Below are 22471 nucleotides of genomic sequence, written 5' to 3'. Positions count from 1 at the left end.
TGAGCCGCAATATTTTTATTCTTATTTTAATGAATGTGTGTTATTATTTTACAATAAAAATGAAATTATGAAAAGTAATTCTATACACATTTTTTGTGAATGTATTGATGAGAGCTGAGATTCACATGCCATGGCATTAAGTATTTCGTTGAAAGAAAATGACATCATCTGCTACGACAGCAGTTGTTGTACGAGTAATTCCAGCATCGTCTTTCACGTCTCCATACGTCAACCTACCAGCCACATACACTCTCTGACCTTTTGTTAGATACTGGTACACACTATCACGTAAACCAGGTTTGAAAACAACCACTCGGTGCCATTCGGTTTTCTGCATAAAGTCACCTGTAACATAATAAATTAGCAGAAGATTCAAGGGATAATATTTGAAAAAAGAATACAGCGAACTTTCAAACTCTCAATTACCTGATTCATATTTATAATTGTGATGAGTGGCAAGGGAAAACATAACCACTGGATGCTCTTCGGTCCCTCTCTTTTGCGGATCTGCCCCAACGCGCCCAAGAAGCGTGACTTGATTTAAAGCTGAATAAAGATACACATTTCAACAATTAATTATCAATTAACTCTAATTCACACGCTTATTTTAAACATTACACTTACTCTTTTCCATTTTTGTGGATTCATTGTGCTCAGAAAAGAACGACATAGGAATACGGATGACTCCAGGGCGGATTAAAGTCCTAATCTGTAACAGAAATGCGACATAAACATTTCCGGTGAGAAGGTACACCTTCATAGGCTCATTTCATCTTTATTGATGTCTTGGAATTCGAAACATTGACCGGCTAACGACCTCAGCCAGAGAGAGTAGTCGGCATTTCATGTTATTTATACACTCCTCTAAGAAAGCTTATTGATGGAAAAGTTTCACTCTCATTAGTTAACACAAATCTGCCATCATTTCCCGTCATAGATAATTTCTTCTTTAATTTTCCTCATCGCTTTCTCATTTTTTCCCTCGCCTTCACGCTTTATGACTTTCGCTTGTCAATTCTGCTAATCATGTGCTTCTAACAGGTAGATTGGCTTTCTGACTAATTTTATTGATTATATAAATACAAAAATGAGATAAGATTTCAGCTGTCGAATACTGACCTTGGACGTAATCATGGTGTCTCGCCTACAATATAACGAATGCCTTGAGTTGAAAAAGTCTTACTATTCTTTACGCACGCCACCCTCTTCTTACTACACTGACGTCATTTGTCGGCATATCGTGATTGGACATGAGTAGGGGAAAACATGGAGGACACGTAGGAGGCCGTCGTCTGCAACTGTAGTCATAATTTTCTCAAAATGGTTTCGATTATTAAGAATAAACTGCTAAAACATTTATCCAGGTTAGTTGAAAATCGCCGTTTGTTCATTGTTCATGCCTGATTTTTTATTTGATGATCTTATACCTTTAGGAAGTGATATGTTTAGTATAATGCACGCTTTGTTATCTTTAATTATCATCGCCGTAAACTGCATTTAAGGAGAGTTGAGTAGACTTACTTCGAATGTTTGAATGTTTATTTAATGAATTTCTTTTTACCATAGGTTCACCAAAAATTTGTCGGCGGATAGAATAAATCTCAGTACGTTCAAAGGCGAAGGCGACTTAACAGATTTACAATTAGATGAAAATGTTCTGACGGATTTACTAGAGTTACCGTCGTGGCTGAGGTTAACCAAAGCTTGGTGCAATAAAGTTTCTTTTAGAATTCAGTTGAGAAAGCTTAGGAGTGTTCCTATTATATTGGTAAGTTAGCTCTTCGTACTGTTATATAATGTGATTACATATTGCCTTTTTGAATGTGTAACCTTGTAACCGAGTACAATAACATGTCTTAAATTTATTTCTCAGACGCTGGATGAAGTCCACATTTCTGTTGAAACTTGTGAAGATCTGAGACCTTTATCTGCTAGTTATGGTATGCCCCCTGATGGCTCAGCCCCCACAAAGTACAGTTTCATCGACAAAGCGATTGATGGAATGACAGTGTATGTGAATGCAGTCTACGTCAATTTTATGAGCCCTGCATTTATAGCATCTGTTCAGGTAATTTAGCCGTACAAACAGTTTCCTCTGGGGTCCCTGTTAAGGCATTCCATATAATTAATACCCAAAAACCAAGCAGGTCAACTCGGAGGTCGACTTGATGACACCAGGATGATTCATATCCTCGTTTCATAAAAAGCAGCAACAGTTGTGATAAGTTATTGATTTTGCCCCAATGAAGTTGCATTGATGTTTCACCCATGTACATTATAAGATATGAAGCAATGTTCGTTACAAATTGCCATTACCAAAATTGCCTTTGAAAATATACTGCTCCCTGGCGTAGTAAATTAACGAAATACAATTAATGTTATGAAAAATCATATTTTTGTAACGACCACCCTGCCAACTCTTATTTGCATTATCTACTATTAAACGAGAAGCACATACCATTATTCAATCCAAGTTTTGATTTCTTTTAGCGGCATGCGATATATATGAAAATATGTTAAGCTTGAGTTAGTGTTGAAGCTGCTTTTAAATCTCTGGAAATCATAATACTTTCTGCTCATGAAAATAGGTTTATATTTTGATTACTGATCAGCCCAATCGGTAATATTCGACTGCTTTGGCAAAATTCTTATGGTTTATTCAGACAATCATAATTTGAACTGTTAGCCAGAGTTTTATATCAGCAATAGCTGTATCAGATTACCTGAATTTTTCCTAGGTAGTTTATAATGTGAGAAATGTCATTTAAACATGTGAAAATATCTGGTATTCGATCTCTCAGAATATCCATGACTGCCCTAACTTCTCAGTGATTAAAGTTTGCTCGATTCTGAGAGTATTTGAATTAATGGTAGCAGACTTTTTTATAATATTCAACTATTACTGTTCTCTAACAACTAATGTACTGGTTGAAAAAATTTGGCTTGCAATAGGGATGTGATGTAAGCTTTTATTTGCTATTTTACATTAACTTTCCCCCAACCTCAAAAACCAATCTCACATATATCACCAAGTACCACTGGTTTTAAGCATTAATGCAATGGGGATTATGTCTTTGCCTTAGCTAGTGTGTCATAGAAAATTGTACAATGTCTCTTTTGCCTCACTATTTTATGCAGGGCACAAAGACTTAAGGTGATAAAATTTCATGGCAGAAAATGGTCAAATGAAATTTGCTTCCCAACTCACAAGGTCCAGTCTATCTTCTTCAGTGTTACAATTTATGACTTCTCCCATAATCCTTTCCACGTCCATCAACCCCCTGCCACACACCCTACCCTCCCTTTTCATCTTATCATCCTCCATCTCCTTTCTATCTCTTTCCAGCCCTCCCACATTACATATCCCCCTAAAGGATCCTATTTCTTTTCAAAAAATGTCTCTGTATTTCTCCTGAGGGTTGTTTTAATATGTGAGGGTTGAGAGTTCTTCTTGTACTTAGCCCTATACAGCATCTGAAATCCAAATATCAGTGTATGGGTGCTGGTTCCTTTTCCTGTGCCACCAATAGCCTCCTAGGAACACCTAGTGCTCAAAATAACCACACAGCTTCAGTGGAGCTGTGTTTATTTATTTTATTTTAAAACATTATTCACATACAGCAGTAGCGCCAATTGACAGTGAAAAATATAACGAACATGAAAGAGGACAAAAGACAATAACAGTTTAAAATAACAATGAGAACCGAGCATGGAATGGGGAAAAATTTAATTTGTTGAAAGGTGGGGTAATGCTTGGGTGGTGAAATTGTTGCATGATAAATTGAAAGGATGGGCAGTGTGAGGGAGTGAATTTAGAAGGGAGGAGAGGTGAAATAAAGGTGAGTGCTTGGCGAGAGATATTCTAGGAATAGGCAGATGGAATATTTCCCAAAGGCATCACTTTGACTCAAACCCAGGCCTCCCGGTTGGTAGTTCATCACTCTACCTACTGGAGTGGGCAATCATGCTTCTTGCTCTACAAAATTTATGATATTACATGATTTCATTTAATGAGAACTGACAATTCAGCCATCAAATCGCACTAGTGCTTTCACTGAGGATTTTGCATGCAACTCATGCTCCAAAACAATTGTTTATAATACCATCTTATATAATTTGATATTATATCCTGATTAAGTCAAAATTTTGGTATCCCAAATGTGATCTAATAATTACTGGATTGCTAGGCATTTTTTTATGTGCAGCCTCTCTGCCATGTAGCGCACAGGAAATTATGTAACTGCGAGCACATTGGTAAACATGAAAGAACGATTATTATGTTTTGCTTTCACTCGATGTTTTCTGCCGATATATTTTAGTATTTATATACCTTTTTCCCATTGCATTTAATTTGTATCCATTTCTAACATATTTATTTCAGGACAATGTTTGAAAACTAATGACTGTTAATTTAAAATATGGTTCCCTTGCTTAAACTATTGGCATTATATGACACCAAACCGTAAAAAAGTGATATTAGTCTAATGAATGATAGTTAGCTGTCAGTGAGGGATTTTTAGCCGAGTAGAGGTTAAGTAAATAACTTTACAGGATTCGAATAGTTTATCAGTTGCACAGCATCATTTGATTTTTACCCCCACCCTTTCACCTTGGCTATATCACTGTAATGTCTTTGTATAATCCTAAAAACATTTCATGAAATGTAAAGATGACTTCAGCCACCATTTACTTTCCATTGTAAATATAATAAAAATTACAAAGTCGTCAAGGTATTAAAAATTATAAAATCACTCCGGTAATCAACCCAAAAGCTGAATTGATATGATGCGAGTAGAGATCTTTTCATATGGCAGGTGAAATGCATCATGGTTTGGGGGCCAGATCCAGTCCATGGGAGGTGCCTGTGGTTACCCCAGAAAGATATCATACCTGAAAAGTCATACAGGGTAAATGAAGCCGAGGGTGCCCAGGGGCATTAACTGGATTCAAACATCAGCATTCCAGTCAATTCTAATGCTCTACCCACTCAACTGCCTCATTGTGTTAAAATTTGTTGTTAGCTATTAAAATTACATTGAGTGATATGGATATTATTTAGTATTTTATGTTGTTTTCTGTTATTGAACCCACTCTAATGTCAGTGTAAGAAGCATATTCTAATGTATATTTACCTCCACTAAAATATTTTTATATAATGCATTAATCAAATGAAAAATACCAACGAGATTAGAAATTTGCAACCTGTCGCTTGAGAGCACATAGGTGTTTGCAACTTAAATTTCATGTATTTCAACAAGCAATTCAGTAGTCCTTGATTGTCACTGTAAATGTCTCCTAAGTCTCCTTGAGAAATAAATAAGTCACTATTTTCCAAGGTTGGATTCCTGGGCATGCCGTTCTGGGCACCCTAAGATTCACCCGAAGTGTGTGATTTTTTCGGGTACCAGAACTTCCTGGGAAATCATTAATGGTACTGGAAAAGGTTCTTCCCCCTCCACCCTGATGAGTGAATTTCACGAACTGCTGGACTTAGTATAGGGTGAAATATACCATCATTTATTAACCTGACATTTGGGTGATATGGATTTAGCATTGAGTACAGTAAGTACTAGCGATGATTCTCAATGTAACTTCTTGAATTATCATCTGATTTGCCCTGTTATACATTTTCTTTGGCTTGTCAACTTGTGCTATTTCTTTCCTTGCCTTCCTTTCCAGTTTATTTTCCTCCATGCATCATGTCTCATGAGGACAGTAGGCTAAGAACACTTATTTCAATACTTCCCAAGATGTTTCGCAATATATCTGCTAAATGGCAGTAGCTTTTGGGTATTTCGATGGTTTGTAACAGCGTCTTATAACCTTGTAGTGGCCAATTTAGAATTAATAATTAAAAATTCCCCATTATTCTCTCTCCATTTCATATTACATTCTCAGTTAGCCTAAGCTATCCATCATGAATTTCGTTGTCTGAAGCAATTTGATAAGTGATGGAAGATAAGGTAAATTCAAAGAACTGTGGGAGATGCAGCAACAGTAACCTTGACGGAGTAATCTGCTAATATGCATTTAAAGGCAGCAATTTCAAAGTGTAAAAATCATTCATCTTGACTGAGATTCAAACCCGAATGCCTCGATGCCTGGCCTATTATCTGGAAGCATATTAGCACATTACTCCATTAATGTTACTGTCGTGGCATCTCATACAGTTCTTTGAATTGGTGTAAGGTGAACACCTCTGTGTGTAAACATTGGCTTAAACATTGTGGACTGTGGCACTGTGTTCACAACTACAAATGCCTATGACATTGTATGTATGTATGTATTTTGTCATAACACCTTGTTCTTTTATAGCCTCCAAAATTTCGGAAGCTTAACCTCCGTAGCTTGACTGGCTAAAGCACTGGGCCAGACATCCAGGTTTGAATCCCAGTCAAGGCCAATGATTTTTACACTTTGAAATTGTTGCATTTTAAAGATAGGTTAGGCAAGGTTTGCAGTGCCTGTACAACCTGCGCCATTCTCTGCTCATGATTATGACACTCTCCTAGTTGTCGTGGGGCATTGCTGCCAGCATGCCACGAGCAAAACCAAAGCCTATGCCTGCTCTTACCATTCCGAACAGGCTAGTATTTCTTTTGAAGGATATACCTTGATGACCAGAATACATTTGGTCACTTTGGTTTACCGCTAGGAAATATATTTATTAGAGGACAACACATTAGTGTATCATCACAAAAGTCTGAATATAATTATGATGTTTGTAAAGAGAATAAGTATTCTTGCACTAATGTTTTCAAAGAAAATATGAACCATAAACCATCCAAAATAATTAATTCGAAGGAAATTTGAAATAAATTTTCTAAATGACTGAGTAACAAGGGATTGGGTTGGTATGTTTGCTAGTGTTCCGTGTTCCCATCCTGGAGGCCTCGTTTGGTGGTGACAGACTTTTTCAAAGGTATCCTGATCTCTACTTGGGTGTATTTTACTTCAAGTGGAGTAAGGTCCCTTTTCAGATAGAATGTACGATTGTGGACCCTAAGTCATCTTATCTTAAGAGTAGGCAAATGCTGGATCTGGGTTTGTCAACACTCTTTCTCCATTCTGTTAAAATCTTACCTCCACCAAATTTCCCATGTATCCCTGATGAAAAACGAATAAATGATCACAATGTGGCTTTTCCTCTCTAATAACTACTACTTAAATGACAGAGTAGTATTTTGTCCGAAGGTTTTCTTTGAGAATAACCTTTTATTCATTTATAATCCATTTTTTATGTATTCTATTCAAGTGCTTTTTGTGAATCTTTCACTATCCATTGAATTCCTTTGGGTGAAATGAAACTTGAGCATGGGTGCTGCTGGTTGATGCAATTGGCTGCTCTAAATTTGAGCTTCTTTTTGAAATTTATTAGCACATATATCCATTGCATAATGCATTTGTTCTTCAATCTCCGCCATAAAAACAATTCAAAATCGCTCAGCTTCACCACTTTTTTTGTCTTGACATTATTCATGCTTTCTCCTTGTGTTGTCCTTTCAACCTTCTCTCCCCCTGCCCCTGTCCAATTACCCCTAGTTAATGTCTACTTGGTAACCACTTATCCCCAACCACTGTGGTTGATCCTTAGCACTACCTTTCAGCACAAACTCCATCTGTGCTATTTTCCCATACAAGGTATTCGTTTAGAACGTACAACACACATGATGATGATCCTCAAATGTAGAAATACTGTCATACTTAAATTGTGTGCACCATGTAATTTTACTAAGTCCTAATCTATTTCCTTGTTTGGTTACTGATTTCTTTGCAAATATGCTGTATAAATTTTGGTGCACACACTCAATTAGTATGAGATTATAACATTATTTGGTGAAATTATAGCTATTGAAATAATATTTAATTATTTCATTTCCATTGCAGATGTCCAGAATTGCAGTTTCATCAAAAACACCTTCTTGGAATGAGTGCCATGACCTGCATATGACTCGATTGAAAGACCCTGCGAGGGGAGAGATACTCCTGTTCAAAGAGTTGGAATGGCAAACTGTCAGAATAGAGGCACAATCATCGAATATAGACACTAGTGTGGACAAGGGCAGCACTCTCAGTCCATTGAGACTGTTGACAAATACAGCTCGGTGCCGTCTAATCATTAAGAAACGTCTGAGTGATAAGATGGTGAAAAGCTCTCGTTTGGTACTCATTTTGGATGACCTACTGTGGGTTTTAACAGATGCTCAACTACGGGCAGCTCTTACTTTCCTGCATTCTCTAGCTGATCTAGTTCAGAAAGCTACCGAAGTCACTCGCAAGGCAAAGGCTGAACGTAAACTGAAGGTAGGTTTCCTGGCCAAAATCATATTTTTAGAATGTAATGAGGTAATATGTGAGATCATTGATTGAAAGAAAGAAAAGAAGTATCATATGCATTGAAATACGTTCAAGTATACCTAAGTATTGTTTTTGTACTTCAGGGGAATGTTTAGATAGTAATTACCTTATTTGATGGCATGTATGTATGATGCGCTAATTTCCAAAATAACGTCTCAAAAAAATCTCTCTGTAGTCTTATATGCAAAGGGGAAGCCTTTAGCAGGTTAATTTTACTTACGAAATTCACTACTGCAGACTAATTTCTATCCAGATGTTCAGTAAGGACTAATTAGCCCAAAATATTATAATGTATTTAAATAATGTTTATTATTATTATTGTGAGTACCAGGGTTATATTATATAATGTAATGTGAAGTGCCCGACTGTAAAAACCTCTTTTCCTGAATGTGCCCGTATGAAATGGAGATGTTTCTTATATGCCACGTATTATGGTATGTATATTGTGTTGATCATGGGTATTTATAAAGTGGGTAAAAGTTGAAGATAAGTTAAAAATTAGGAGAAGATTAAGGGGGAGGAGAGGGAGTAAGAAGAGGGATTGGAGTAAGTAGGAAGAAAAAATGGTGCCTCATGCTCACTTCTTGGAAAGAGTGAAGCTCTGTAGTTTTGGGATGAAATGGGCCTTCTTGGAAATTATGTTGAAATTATATGACAGAGGAGCACTGTATTTCATGAATAGGTAGATCTTTTGATGTTGTGTTATGAAGTTTGGGTTTTAAAAAGAATGTGAAAGAGTGGTGTAATTGCAGACACGGGTGAGGTTAAATGAGGTCTAGGAATGTGGTGGAAGAAGGGAGTGTATAAACTGTTAGGGAGAAAACCGGTAAGGTTAGTGGAAAAAGGAATAGAAACTACAGCTATATTATTATATACTATAAAGTATAAATACTATGAATTTTAAATAAAAAACAATCTTGCTAGTCATCACCCAAACAATACATCCTTCTTATCTCAATTTAATATTCTTAAAACCTTTATCTCTGGAAAACACATGTTAAAGCTTCAAAGGTGGATAAGTGTAATTCAGTGGCTGTTTTAGACAAATCCTAATGTGTCATCTAAGGAAACCATTTCCTAAATTCGGACCCATGCACTTAAATAGGAAAATCTCCTCAATGAAATGCTCTCCCAAACCAATTCTATTCCCAAATCATATTCCCATATGATGAATCCAATATTAAAATTTTCTCTTCACTTTTCAAATCATTCTGCCACAAAATGACAATAACTTATGACATATTCACAAACCCCATTGCCTGATGCACCCAGTAGTTTCTTTCTTCAACCCCTTGTCTGAAAAGCTAACTAGATTTGTCATCACTACTTAAATTTAGAATCATCTCAACTGTCTTGATCAGCCGACAGGTTTGAGCTAAAAAACCCCTATGAAATCACTCTTAAATTATATAACGTAACTGACTTAGGACTCAGATCTTCCAGCCTTGACAAATTCAAAGAAACTCCACCCATTTACGTCCCAAAATAACCTTGCACAATTTGGAACCATATATAAAAATCCTGGTTCAAATGTTTCCTCTCCACATATTTCTTCGGTGATGATGACATAATTTTCCTTTTATGGAATTTCGAAACCAACCTAAATGAATTTTTTAACCAATGAATAAATTAAATTTCCATTCATTTTCTTTGCAATAGAAAAAAATACTCAATCCTCTCCCCTTTTTAGGCATAAAAATAAAAAAAGCAACGTAAATACCCTAAAATTTAAGATTTTATTAATCCGGCAAATTTTCAGTGCCTCCAAATTCATTTAGTCAAGTTAAATGCTAATTGTCTGCATTTCACTCCTTACCAGACCACAGCCTCACATCTCTCTAAAAATTGATGACTTTTCTTTAGATCTCAGACCATTTGATAATTAGGTAGTTTTCCTGGGGTACACAATTGAGATGATGTGCCACGATTTAAAAATATAAGAAATCAATAGCATCCTTCATTACTCCTTCCCATCCCCTAATTTAAAAATACACAAATATAAGAAATCAATAGCATCTTTCATTACTCCTTCCCATCCCCCAATTTAAAAATACACAAATATAACAAATCAATAGCATCCTTCAGTACTCCTTCCCATCCCCCTAGATTGTATATATGATGCTCCCTTTCTATTATCCCTAACAGAAGGTCTTCCCACACTTTCAAACAAGTTTAAATATGGAATTTCCTTCTTTAATAAAAATATTCATTCCTCATCGTACAAGATGTAATTCCCCCTCATCCAAAATCTGTAATTTACATAGCACAATATCTGAAACCCTGTTGCATGGAATGAATTGAAGAAAACAAAAATTAACTCACATATTCAGAGATCGTGGGTGGCGGTAGTCCAGGGGTAGAACATTGGGCTGCTGACCAGAAGGCCTGGGTTTGATTCCTGGGCAAGCCTCTTTGGGCACCCGCAGCTATACCCAAGATATATGATTTTTCGGGTAACAAATCTTCCTGGGAAACCATAACTGGCACAGGGAAAGGAACTGACCCCTGTACCCTATGTGTGAATTTCACATGCCGTTGGGCTTGGTACTGGGTGAATTCTATCATCACCTACCAAACCAACCTTCGGGTTGATTGCTATGGTTTTTATTCGGAGATCACTGGGATAATACAGGATTGGAAGATCAAATCAAGCTAATATTGTCAAACGCATTGTGGAAATGAACCATCCCGTAGTCGTTTATGACTTGGACTTCCTCAAAGGTTTCCCATACCACCTGCTAGAGCCCTATGAATGCATCTTTATTTTGAAATCCACCAATAGATATAATAGAGATTTAGGCCCCATTACTTCTCCCATCTTTGTTGTAAGCTTATAAATCCTTACTGAATAAGACCTCAGCATGTACTCCCTTTTTGGATGCATTCACCATTCTCTGCTCTACACATAAAATAGGACATTATCCTTCCAATTGTTTATTTTGCCATCAGTCCCTATTCTTCCCTCCCCCACCATATCAGCTTCACTATCTCTTGATTGTGAAAGCCACAAAAACATGTTTTATCTGATGAAGATGGCATTGGCTGTAAATTCTTTTCCTTTTTTCTCCTGACCTTTTAAGTTTTCTCCCCCCCATAACTTTTCTCCCATCACTTTTTATCTTTAACCCTTCTTGCATATCATGGCTTTTCCCTCCTTAACTGTACCCAAGTATGTGAAAATCATGCAAACCATAGTTTTTCAAGAAGAAACCCTCTTCTTAATTCCCCAGTTTCATCAAGCAACATGAAGAGTCTTCACCTCTTCTTGAACTATGTACAGTGTTTCTGTTTGTATTTCTCCTACCTCATCCTCAAGAAGGTCAATTTGGTCCATATCTCGGCTCTTCATCCAATATGTTCACCTTTAAGAAATAAGTGAAACACCATGTGTGTTCTCTTCTTTCATTCATCTTACCCAGTACTCTTCTGCCCCTTCTCCTCTCCCGTTTATTCTTCTCATCATCTGAACACCAAGCTGTTACTCTCAACAAGTCCATCACCACCACCACCAAAATTGGTGGTGGTGGTGATGGACTTGTTGAATTTTACACCACCAAAATTGGTGGTGTAAAATGTAGGAACAAGCTATGGCCATATATTTAATTTATTATTTTTGGTAGCTCTTTTCATGGTTTCAGATATTTGTAAATTTCATGGTTTCAGGTTGGTACTTAAATTTTTGTTTTGAAGATCCATGTTTCATTTTAGTATGGTCAGCTAGTTGCAGAGTTTTGTGTACTGGTTGCATAGTCCATGGGTATGCTTGCAAAATTTGCTCCATGAGGTATTGCAGAAATCAGTTGGAAGGCCATATCAAATAAAAGTACCCTCTCAAAGAAACAAAACAGTATTACTGTGACTTGCGAACATTATGTCTCATCACCATGGTTGTTACTGCTGGTTACCAACATGCCCAGCACTTGGAATTCTGGGGCCTCAATATGGCATTGATTTTAGGATACACTCCATATATCTTGAATTCAGTGACTGATATAGGTGCCTAACCTTTATCATTTGTATATCATCATATGCATTTACTATTAGTGGCAAAGGATATAGTTAACATGGTAATGAAGTAATTTTTTAAACATTTTATACTTTCTTTAGTAATTTTCAAAAGTTTTAATTCAAATATGCTATTTTTTATATTACCTGTTCTCCTCAATATGAAATGTTTAACAAGGAATAATATAACTTCTTAAGAGAAGAATATTTTGGTTAGCATTCATACTGATTGAATATTGACCATCTTCCCTATGCAGCCAACCACTTCAAAAGTAACAGCTTTTCAGTGGAAGGGTTATATGGAATTTGTGAAATGTATTATCTGTGTTGAGTGTTTTTTTAGTATCATAAATCATCATCCTCAAGGGTCACCAGAAATAACTGTAGAAAAACTTTCCTTTTATAAGGAGCTCCCCGAATACATGGCACAAATTTCGCAAACAACGAGACCTAAGGAGCAGAAAACCAGTACTATATCACGAATGTTTGACAAGTATGATGTGATAGAAACATCTTATCACTTCCTATCAGAACGGATTGACCTTCATCTTGTGGATGACCCAGGAGGTGAGTGAACTCAGTTATCTTGCATTTTAATTGTCAGCATCTTCCACAATTTCCCTAGTTGTTGTAAAAATAAAATAATTTTTGAAATGAACAACCTAACTAAAATGAAAAATTTTTCTTCTATAAAGTTTGATAATCAGAGATTGCAGTGACTTAATCGTAATTCCTACTTGATATCAGAAAACTCTAAGTTTTGTTTTTGCCTGCGGTGTTTTGTATCAATCACACATTATTTTTACCTGGGAAGTAGAGGATAATTTAACTTAAAACTGAGAAGTAAATTTCACTTATGTCTGATTAAATTTTCATATTGTTTGCAGCTTGAATATAATGTTATTCCATATGAGAAAGGTTATTGGATTCTGCCATAATTTTTTACTAAATTTCTAGAATAGCATCTGAATACGAAATACTATGAAACCTTGAGACACTTGAATATTTTGGGTGAATTACTCAAGAGTCACTCACAACACTGATATGGGATCCAGTTTTCATTCAAAAAGTCATGAAATGGGGTATTTTAATTTTTTAAAGTAATTAGCTTTCTTTCTCTTCATTTCTTTCCCTTATTTTAACTGTGAATTCATAATGTTGGTTAGCTAGATTTTTAGCTCTAACCCAATGTGAAAGTATGTTATAAACAATGGCATACTAATTAGGTAAACTAAAAGGCCTCTTTTGAGAGATGAGGAAGATTGGAGAAAATATAAAAGTTCAGCCCACTTACAATAAGGATTTCCTTGGAAATGCTTCCACATTAATAACTTGCCTGACATACAAACATACTGAAAAATGTGATTAGGAAATTTTATAGTTATTCACCCTTCCAGGTTTGCACTAAAATTTAGTGACCTTGATGATAGTAAACACTTTGTTGTAATTTTCCACAGAGTTTTAATAATTACAAACAAATTTTGTTGTTGCAATTTCCATTATTTTAAATGATATTAGAATATAATATTTTGGTTGAAAAGGCTTCCTCAAAATGAAACTTTAAGGAATTGCGTGTGGAAGCAACCTTAGTGGTAACATAGTAAAGAAAAGATGGTAACAATTTTCTACTAGATATTATTATGTTCGAATTCCACCACATCACGCCTGAAACTACTCAATTAATACTTAGTAATAACAATCATGCATACACTGTGGTTATGAGCTTGAGTGCCTGAAACTCATCATAAGTATTACACCCATGAATCACCCTTTCAAGTAGGAGTTGTCCTCTTTCACTGCATCACATTCGCTCTCCTGCGCGCAAAAAAACTCTAAATGCTGATGTGCCTCAAATCTGGAAACAGCTGTTTTTGAATGATAATTTTGGCTTCTAATTGGAAGAAAATCTCCAAATATTTGAGCGAATTTGAAATCCAAATGGTGGTTTGGATAAAGGAATGCTGTATATTGGAGGAAGGAGCTGGTTTGTGGTTAGGGGAGTTTTAGGTGGGCGGTGATCCATTGCATAAAGTAAGGCTGAGGGTGGCGGTGATTGATGGGTTGCCATCTACTGTGTTGAAATGGGATGAGGCAGAGAAGGGAGGAGTTTTGGGGATGAGCATTGGAGAGGCGCAGAAGGGGCTGACTCATGGCTGGAGATAAAGAAAGCAAATCTGACTTGATTGATCCATTAAGCAATATCTTATGACCTGGCAATATAACTGTCTAGTGAGAACAATTGATTCAAAATCCAAACCCTCTTGATTTGTTAAAGGCTTAGTAATGTGCAATAAGTTTCATTTTAGATGTTGCATTCATTGTGTTGATTTTCAAACATGAACCCACTCAGTCTTACAGTCCTGTATACTCTTAAACTATTGCTCCCTTCTGATCTCATAATCCCTCTTTTTCCTTGCCAATTGTAACTTTATTCATTTGTTGATAAATGTAAGAGTGTTGACTTAATCCAACAATGTTACTTCTTTGTAGGGAGATCAAGCCATCCAGACCTCAGAGATGGTGGTGCCCTTCAGATAGAATTACGACATTTCCTGGTAGACTTCTATCCATACCACTTAGCTCGGAGTGAACGCAAGCATTGGCCTGCTTATAAGGAGGGAGTCCATACCCAGTGGTTAGAACAGTCAATGTCTTCATTTCGCACAACTTTTCTAGATTTGGTGGATGTTGGTGTTAGTAATAGCTCTTCTCAGCTGCCATCACCATGGAATAACCCACGAGGCAGAGTGGAGGAGGAAGGAAAGGAGAAAAGTGATAAAGGATTGCAAGGGAGACCACCATCTCAAGGGACAAGTGCCTCGTCAGAGCATAGCCTGGTGAGTGTGTGGGTGTTGTGCAGTTTGAAATTGCTCAATGAGCAAAAGTATCCTGGAATGGGCATTGCTTCAACACTCAGTTGAGGTGGTTACATTTTTATGGTTTTGAGTAGAGGCCATTATGTTAGTCCATTTGCAACTGTAACTTAACCATTGCACATCACATCCTTTGTGACGAAGTTTCTTCTTGCTCAGAGTGACTTTTAATATTGTATGGGGAGATGAGCTGAAAATTTTCTGAGGAATTCCTGATATTGTGAGAAATAGATGGATATAAATGACAGAAACAAACTTCTACTTCTTACTTTTCAGCCTCTTGTCAAAGGAATGATGGTGCTGTGAATCTTGAACTGTGTAATCTTCCTTTCCCTTTATACTCATTGTAATTTAATATCTGTGGAAATAATCCCCAAAGCTATGATTTTTGCATTTGTTTACTTAAGTGGTTTGATTGGTAAATTTAAGGCTATGATTAATTGATTGTAGGAGCAAGGACTAACAGATTTGAGGAACACCAAACTTTCATAGTTTTCAAAACAGAGAAAATCTTGGCAATGAGAACCAAACATCATTACTGTTTTGTGGAAAATAAGCGTAAGCTTTTAAATTTCTATGGATCCCAGCATATTGAGAACATTCATTAAGGCAAAGAGATGGAATTCATATTTTATCAGAATGCAAACTGTTAATTTGTAAATTACTTCCATGTATATAATATTTTTTTGATTTAGGATTAAAGATTACTCATATCAGAGTTGGTTAATTTCCAGGGAACTAAAAAGCCGGGAGCCAGTAAAACACCGAGTGGAAATGTGGTGAAGAACCATGTGTTGAACCAATTGTCAATGCTCATGACAACATGCATTATACTTAGGATAGAAAATTTTACGCTTTATAGAGTCACAACATCCAAGAAAAAGACCAAACCAAGAGAATTTATTGCTGGTAAGACAAGATTTTTACATTAAAATCTCATTTGTGATATTTTTGTGCATATAAAAACTAACCTTCACTATTTTTATAAAAATTTCTGGTCAGTAGAAGTATGTTCTATTAGCTATAAGCATTCCAATACCCATAGAAAACATGCTTTGGTGTTCATTAGCCCCGGTTATATTTTCTTTATTTCATGTGTAATAAATCCTTCTCATGTGATGTAGCCTCTTACCTGGCAAGTTGCGTGTCCATTTCAGTGGTAACAATGATGTTAAATAAATGTCTGTTGAACTGAGATGACTGGTTTCTCAGTAATGTCGTATTAAACCCAACAATTTGGAGCAGATTCCCAAGTTATGTCTCAAGTCATGTCATACCTTGTAAGAAAGTGTGAATGTTTTTTCTGCTAAAAGTGTCATACTGATGGATGCCTTTGGTATGTTTCTGGCAAATCATGTACCATACTGAAAGGTTTGGTGGATGCTCAACCTTCAAGTAAAACCTGAGTGTGTTGTTTCAAATATTGCTGTGGCGTAGTAAATATTATTTTCAGTGGCTCATTGTGTTCACCATCTAATCAAGGTGGCACTCTAAATTGTGCTTCCATTTTTATTGAATTAATTAAGAATTGTATCCATAAATTTCCAGCACTTTCATGTTGTATTAATTTTATGCGAAAGAGAGAAAGCAACTTGCATATTGTCTCCTTGCTCCAATGGGCATGCAACTGCCTCATTACTGTGTTTGCGTTAATAATTATTTTGTATTTGTTATTGAAAGTATCTCTGATGCTTGACTGGAATAAAATGCAAAATTGAGAATCCAATTCAATATTGAATTATGATTGACACTCAACTGTGTTTTTGCTATATCCAGAGAAGTTATTTAGGATTTAGATAAAATACCTCAGTACTTTTATTTAGAATCCTTTTTTAGACTATATACATGATAATTTTATGTTTAATTAATCATAAACTTTATTTAAATGGGTATTTTTTTATTGACAAAAACTTAAAATAGCGCCAGAAGCTAAGTTTATAATCTTGAACTATATGAAGTGATTGTTTCTCCTGTATGTAATATCAATAATCTTTTTCCAAATGCAGCCGTAAGGAAAAGGAAACATAAGAAAACAGGTATCATAAAATTAAATTTAATATGTTGTATGTAGTTACATACTCTGGCTGTGAAAGTAGATGATTTTATTGTTGCATGAGTTTGTAATTGTATCACTTTGCTCTGCTCGCCTGGAAATTTTCCACTTTAAAGTAGCTATTGTAAAATAAAATACCACTTCCTTAGCTCTTTCATCACCACAGCAAACTGATGTCTCGTATGTTGTTGACATTTTCTTTCTCTATTTTTTTGTTCCATCCAATGTACTTTCCCCACCGCAGCAAACTGATGTTTTGTATGCAGTTGACATTTCTGGTCCAAAGTTTTTTTTAGTTCCATCAAATGTACTTTCCTCACGAAATGTATTTCAACATGAATCTTATTTCACAAGCTATTTTAGAAGACATTTTATTCATTTCTTGCACTATTAGCACTTAATTCTATTACGGAGAGACTAATGAAAATGACTAACATTCACTCAATAGGAAATGAGATTTAATATATGTTAATGTTGGTGGTGGCTAGATGTTATAAAGTATGGACATTAGTTTAATCAAGTCTTTTTAACCCTTATAGATTCTGTTCTTAAGTATATTTATTCGTAAGAGACACTGTTCTGCATTCCGTATAGAATTTTAAAATGAAACTTAATTAGTTAAGTGTAATTTTTTAATGCACTCACTTGATATTTACATTTATACTTTTCCATGTACTTATTGCTCTTATAGAAATATTTTAAGGAATTAAAAAGTTTGATTTTTTCAAATTTAAAAGGTGTGTACCTTAACAACTGGAAACCATGAAACAGTCAGGGTTATTGCTAAAATAACTACATATCGGTACATAAAAATAAAGTGACTAAATAATAATGGAATGCCTGTCAAATATATGAAAAGTCCCAGTCTCCGTTTGGATTAGCATCTGACTTGAGGGACTCACATCAAAAGCTTGTCAGGAGAACTAAGGTGTGCATGTTTTCTCTTAAATTCTTTGAGGAAAGTAGTCATAAGAGACATTTATGATGTTAATTTATGTCATTATATATTCTTATTCTTATTTTACAGTATTATATATTCCCTCATTACCTATAGCATCATCCTTAAGGATTTTCTTCCACTACCCTAAATATTTTAAAGCTACTTAAAACAGTCCTTTACACCAATTAGCCTTACTTTCCCTCCCCCCCCCACCCATTATTCAGCCAAAGCCTTTACTTGTTGTTACCTTCCATGATTATACATGCTTTTTTAGCTTCATGTACTGAACAGCATTTGCTGAGCTATCCATGGAGTTTACCTTGCCACAAATACCAAACTTTGATTTAGTTTTACGATATATATTTACATATTAACCATTCACATTAATTCATCATTCCCAGGTATCGTCATGTTTAATATTAAAATGCTTTAGTAGGTTTAATTTCTTTACTGCTTAGTATTTCTGGCCCTCATGATTACCTTGCCTTTTTGACTTAAATATCACCTCATAGGCATTGGGTTATCTATCATATTAGGCAATTCAAGTAATATAAATTCATTTTAATGATAATCGAAGTCACCCTCAATATTCCTTTGTCTTACCTCATGTTGTTACTTATAAAAGCCTTAAAAAGAAGCTGATCTCACCAATTATGTCATTGTACACTGCAAGGGAAGTGTTATAATTTTGTACAGTGTGCACCTCAGAAAAATTTGGTCAAATATATTTTGTGAATATGATGTTATTGGAGCCAGATATTAAACTAGAATAAAACTAATTGTGCATTGTTGGAACCTAATGAAAGCTTTCACTATCATAGGCATCCACAAAATGTAGGTTTAAAAATATATAGTTACATTGGAAAATGTATTGCTTTGAGGTTGAAATTGTTTTTGTTACGTTAGAGTTGGAGCTGCCTTCATTTCAAGTATGGTTACTTGATGTGCAATGCTTAGCAATGAATAATTGACGGAGAGTGCAGGAGTTTAAAAGCTTTTCCCTCATTCCTTTTGACAAAATTTTGCATATTGAAATAGTGTGATGTTATCCCCTCAAATTAGAGTGGTCTTAATTCTCTGATTATATTCTTAAACTGGTATGAGGTTATGACAATCAATTGTAGAAATAAGTTACAATTTAACACTTAAGTACATTGTCAATCATTAGCTTCTTGCCTCCCTTCTAACCTCATACCATTCATATCCTAAACCCATTGCATACTATATTACCTCACAAACGATGACCTAACACTTTGCTTAGGAATGAACAAAAAATATAAGGCTTGATATGGTTACAAATGGAGAAAACTTTTATTTTGCACCAATGTGATATAATTAATGGTATTTAACTGATGTTAATGCTCTGAGAGTTCTTAAAATACATATGTTCCTTGATCACAATGTACTAATGTTCAAGGAATATCGAAATCATTTTATTATAGCAATAAATATGAAATGGTCCCTGCATTAATTAATATTCCTTGAAATATATGCTTTTGAGAAATATAACTTTAGACTTGAGACCTTTAATTATGCTAGTTTTGTAATTATTTCAAAGAACAATAATATTATTCCACAGCAACTATATTCTATGAAACAGTACGATATTTAATGAAAACTTAAAAACTTTTCTTAATGATGTATGGCATCATCTAAGGCTAAAATGCCTTCATTTTCTACAATTCTCCTGATTTGGAATGGCCGAATCCATTAGTTCCTATTCTGGGTACCTTGTTTACCTAAATATAAATACAAGGAATGAAGAATAATTTATACATTCCTGAGCATGTTGTACCAGGGAAATCCAGATTGAACTGGAGTAAGAATCTCATCCATTATATTAATTGTTCAAAATCCTTAATTGAAGAGAAATTGAGGCATACCTCATCCATTCAATTTTATTTTATTGTTCATTGGGATTGCTTCTTAGTGTTTTCAATGTTTGGAATGATAAATCTAGGATAGAGCAGGGCTGGAAATGCTCGTCCAGCATATCAGTTATTGGAATTACTGAGTTTAGTAATTTAATGATTGTGTATTTTTAGCTCATAAATGTTTTGCAAAATGCTCTTTTTGATGCAACAGGTCAGTAAATATTATAGTAAATGGAATTGTAAGACAGTCATTTTTGTTTGCTTGGCCTGAACTTGGAGCAGTGTTTCTTTTATAGTTAACTAATCCTACATATGTAGTAAGTAAATTAATGCCTTTACATGATTTTATTCTTTCTTATATTCTGAGAAATATCTTTAAAAATTTATCGTAGTTCATGAATGTTAGTTTACATCTTAAGATGTTGGCTTACTGAAATTGCTGAATATATAAATTGGTCGAAGTAGAAAATGTGAAATATACTGCGATTTTAATAAGGTGAATATGTTTTGATTTGATTGATGTGCATGAAGTGGTTCTAGTAAGTATTTGAAAGGGAAATCACCATTGTATAATATATTTTAATTTGTTTTTTTTTCTATGAGTTTTACAGAAAATATGAACTTTAAAATAATATATAATTAAAAATTTTATCTTAATTGTTTTAACATTTGTTGTTTCTATCTAGGTGATAAGGAACGGTACTTATTACCCAAGGAAGATAATATAGTCCATGCAGAGTTTACTTATTATTATTACCCAGGCGATAAGCCATATCCCTGTAAGTATGATAGGAACTTGCTTTTGCCTAAGATCTGTTTATTTGCTCAATGATATACTTACCAAATAAAGCTAATAATTTACACTTTCAGTGCCTCCGCCAAAGTTTTTTGTACAGATGTTTCCAATTCAAGTAAACTTTGATGTGAACAGCATGTTGTGGCTCAACTCATTTGCTCTGAATCTTTTACAATCCTTGTCCTCATTGAGTGATGAAATTCCACCTGCTCCTTACATAGATATCAAGATTGAAGCAATACACCCCAGGGTGAGTGCCTTTGCTAAAGTTTTGAACTTTATTATCTCTTCTAGATAATTCTTCTGAAATTATTTTTAGATGGGGTTATTGAGAGCATGAACAATGTTTTGTAATCTTGCACATTTGAACATGTTAGCTTGATTTTTCACATTGACATTGTCTAATTTTCTGTTCTGATCACACTCTCTTTAGAATGTTGTTATTGATATTTTTGGCTGCTATCAGTTTCTTGTTGATAAAAATGTATGGTATTTCCTTGCCTGTGCCCTAGGTACTCATATAAGGCAAATTCTGAGTAATATCAATGAGGAATATTTTTTGTTTTTATCATGAATTATTAGATTTTCGATCCATTGTTCTACATATAATAGAAAGAGTATGGGTGGCCTGTACTTTCATACTTTCATAAAATGCATAGACCTGCATTATTTCAATAGTATGATTTTCATGGCTCCCTTCTTTGAACACTCAATAACACTATACTGCCATAAGGTGATTTTGCAACACTAATTATGCTTATAAATTTAACTATGTGACTTATTAAGGTATGCTAATTTCCTTTGAATGTTCCATGCTTAGTGCAATATTGTTTTCAGCTTTAAAATATCTATTGTGCTTAATAAGTAGACCATAATATATATTTTAAATAAACTCTGCTAGATTCTCATCTAAATAAAATTATATCACATAATATTGATGAAGAAAATGGTATGGGATCTTTCCTATATGGATGGAACCTTTGTCTGGAAAGGAAATTGGACTCCCTTACCCTGATGTGTGAATTGTACACACTCTAGGGCTTAGGGCATAATATGGCATAAGATGTCTGCCCTGTCTATCTTCAGGCTGATTGCTGTAGATCTAATGAAATTTAAGGGCAATGTTTCTAAGTACATTGAAACTCATTTTGATGGCCCTTAAGTTATTTATATCTATTCATGGCAGCGCAGTAGACAGTAATTATCTCCGTGTCACTTTTAATGAAAAAGCTGCTTTTTTTATGCTTTATTCTCTCTGTATCTCATTTGAATTTCTCACTGGCGTTATTTTCTGAAAATTTTGATAATATTAAGGTAAAATGAGGTATTCAAGATTTTACTAATGCGAAATACATATTCACTGAGGATAAAGTAGATGGCTCAATCTTTCAAACTAATGTTTTTCCAACTCTTAATTTTCATTGGTTTGTAATGTTAATTGCACAACCAGTAAATGTTAACATTATTGTAAATATAACAGAACAATTGTTGGGATGAGTTGAAAGAGAGAATAAGAAATTTTACCTTTTGGTAATAATTAATGTGTGTGCAATCTGAAATTGGAAGATGTCT

At 34.8% G+C, this 22471-nt stretch overlaps 2 protein-coding genes across 5 annotated transcripts in view; one reads left to right on the top strand and one right to left on the bottom strand.

Moving 5' to 3' along the window:
• mtSSB (mitochondrial single stranded DNA-binding protein) lies at positions 1 to 1233 on the bottom strand. 2 transcript variants are annotated; one of them, XM_071596283.1, is made up of 4 exons: positions 1120 to 1233; positions 625 to 709; positions 427 to 546; positions 1 to 345 (listed from the first exon to the last, which is right to left on the bottom strand). In XM_071596283.1, exons 1-4 carry the CDS (start codon positions 1132 to 1134, stop codon positions 137 to 139), a joined length of 429 nt encoding a protein of 142 aa, XP_071452384.1. In that variant the 5' UTR covers positions 1135 to 1233; the 3' UTR covers positions 1 to 136. The 2 variants fall into 2 exon arrangements, with proteins under 2 accessions (XP_071452384.1, XP_071452383.1); XM_071596282.1 differs by lacking the exon at positions 1120 to 1233 and adding an exon at positions 818 to 977.
• Positions 1232 to 22471, top strand: part of LOC139697539 (bridge-like lipid transfer protein family member 3B) — a 61921-nt gene continuing 40681 nt past the window's right edge. For 2 of the 3 annotated variants that reach the window (XM_071596280.1, XM_071596279.1), the window contains exons 1-10: positions 1232 to 1364; positions 1567 to 1768; positions 1874 to 2068; positions 7888 to 8304; positions 12771 to 12930; positions 14854 to 15200; positions 15971 to 16145; positions 17243 to 17272; positions 20790 to 20882; positions 20974 to 21149. In XM_071596280.1, the coding sequence (XP_071452381.1) occupies positions 1321 to 1364; positions 1567 to 1768; positions 1874 to 2068; positions 7888 to 8304; positions 12771 to 12930; positions 14854 to 15200; positions 15971 to 16145; positions 17243 to 17272; positions 20790 to 20882; positions 20974 to 21149 (1839 nt within the window). In that variant the 5' untranslated portion in view covers positions 1232 to 1320. The remainder of the gene's footprint in view (positions 1365 to 1566; positions 1769 to 1873; positions 2069 to 7887; positions 8305 to 12770; positions 12931 to 14853; positions 15201 to 15970; positions 16146 to 17242; positions 17273 to 20789; positions 20883 to 20973; positions 21150 to 22471) is intronic. The other variant, XM_071596281.1, reaches the window with a different exon arrangement.

The sequence above is a fragment of the Hetaerina americana genome, unplaced genomic scaffold, assembly GCF_022747635.1.
Source record: "Hetaerina americana unplaced genomic scaffold, ioHetAmer1.1.p SCAF_8, whole genome shotgun sequence".
In the NCBI taxonomy this organism is placed as follows: domain Eukaryota; kingdom Metazoa; phylum Arthropoda; class Insecta; order Odonata; family Calopterygidae; genus Hetaerina; species Hetaerina americana.
The sequence above is the reverse complement of the archived record's forward strand: the minus strand, read 5'-3'. Positions and strand labels throughout refer to the sequence as shown.

What these genes read in the sequence shown, in the direction of transcription:
- mtSSB (XM_071596282.1), bottom strand. Translation starts at nt 847, where the DNA reads ATGAAATGCCGACTACTCTCTCTGGCTGAG. An exon ending in GACTACTCTCTCTGGCTGAG is followed by an intron (nt 710 to 817) that starts GTCGTTAGCCGG and finishes TTTCTGTTACAG; the next exon opens with ATTAGGACTTTAATCCGCCC. An exon ending in ATCCACAAAAATGGAAAAGA is followed by an intron (nt 547 to 624) that starts GTAAGTGTAATG and finishes ATCTTTATTCAG; the next exon opens with CTTTAAATCAAGTCACGCTT.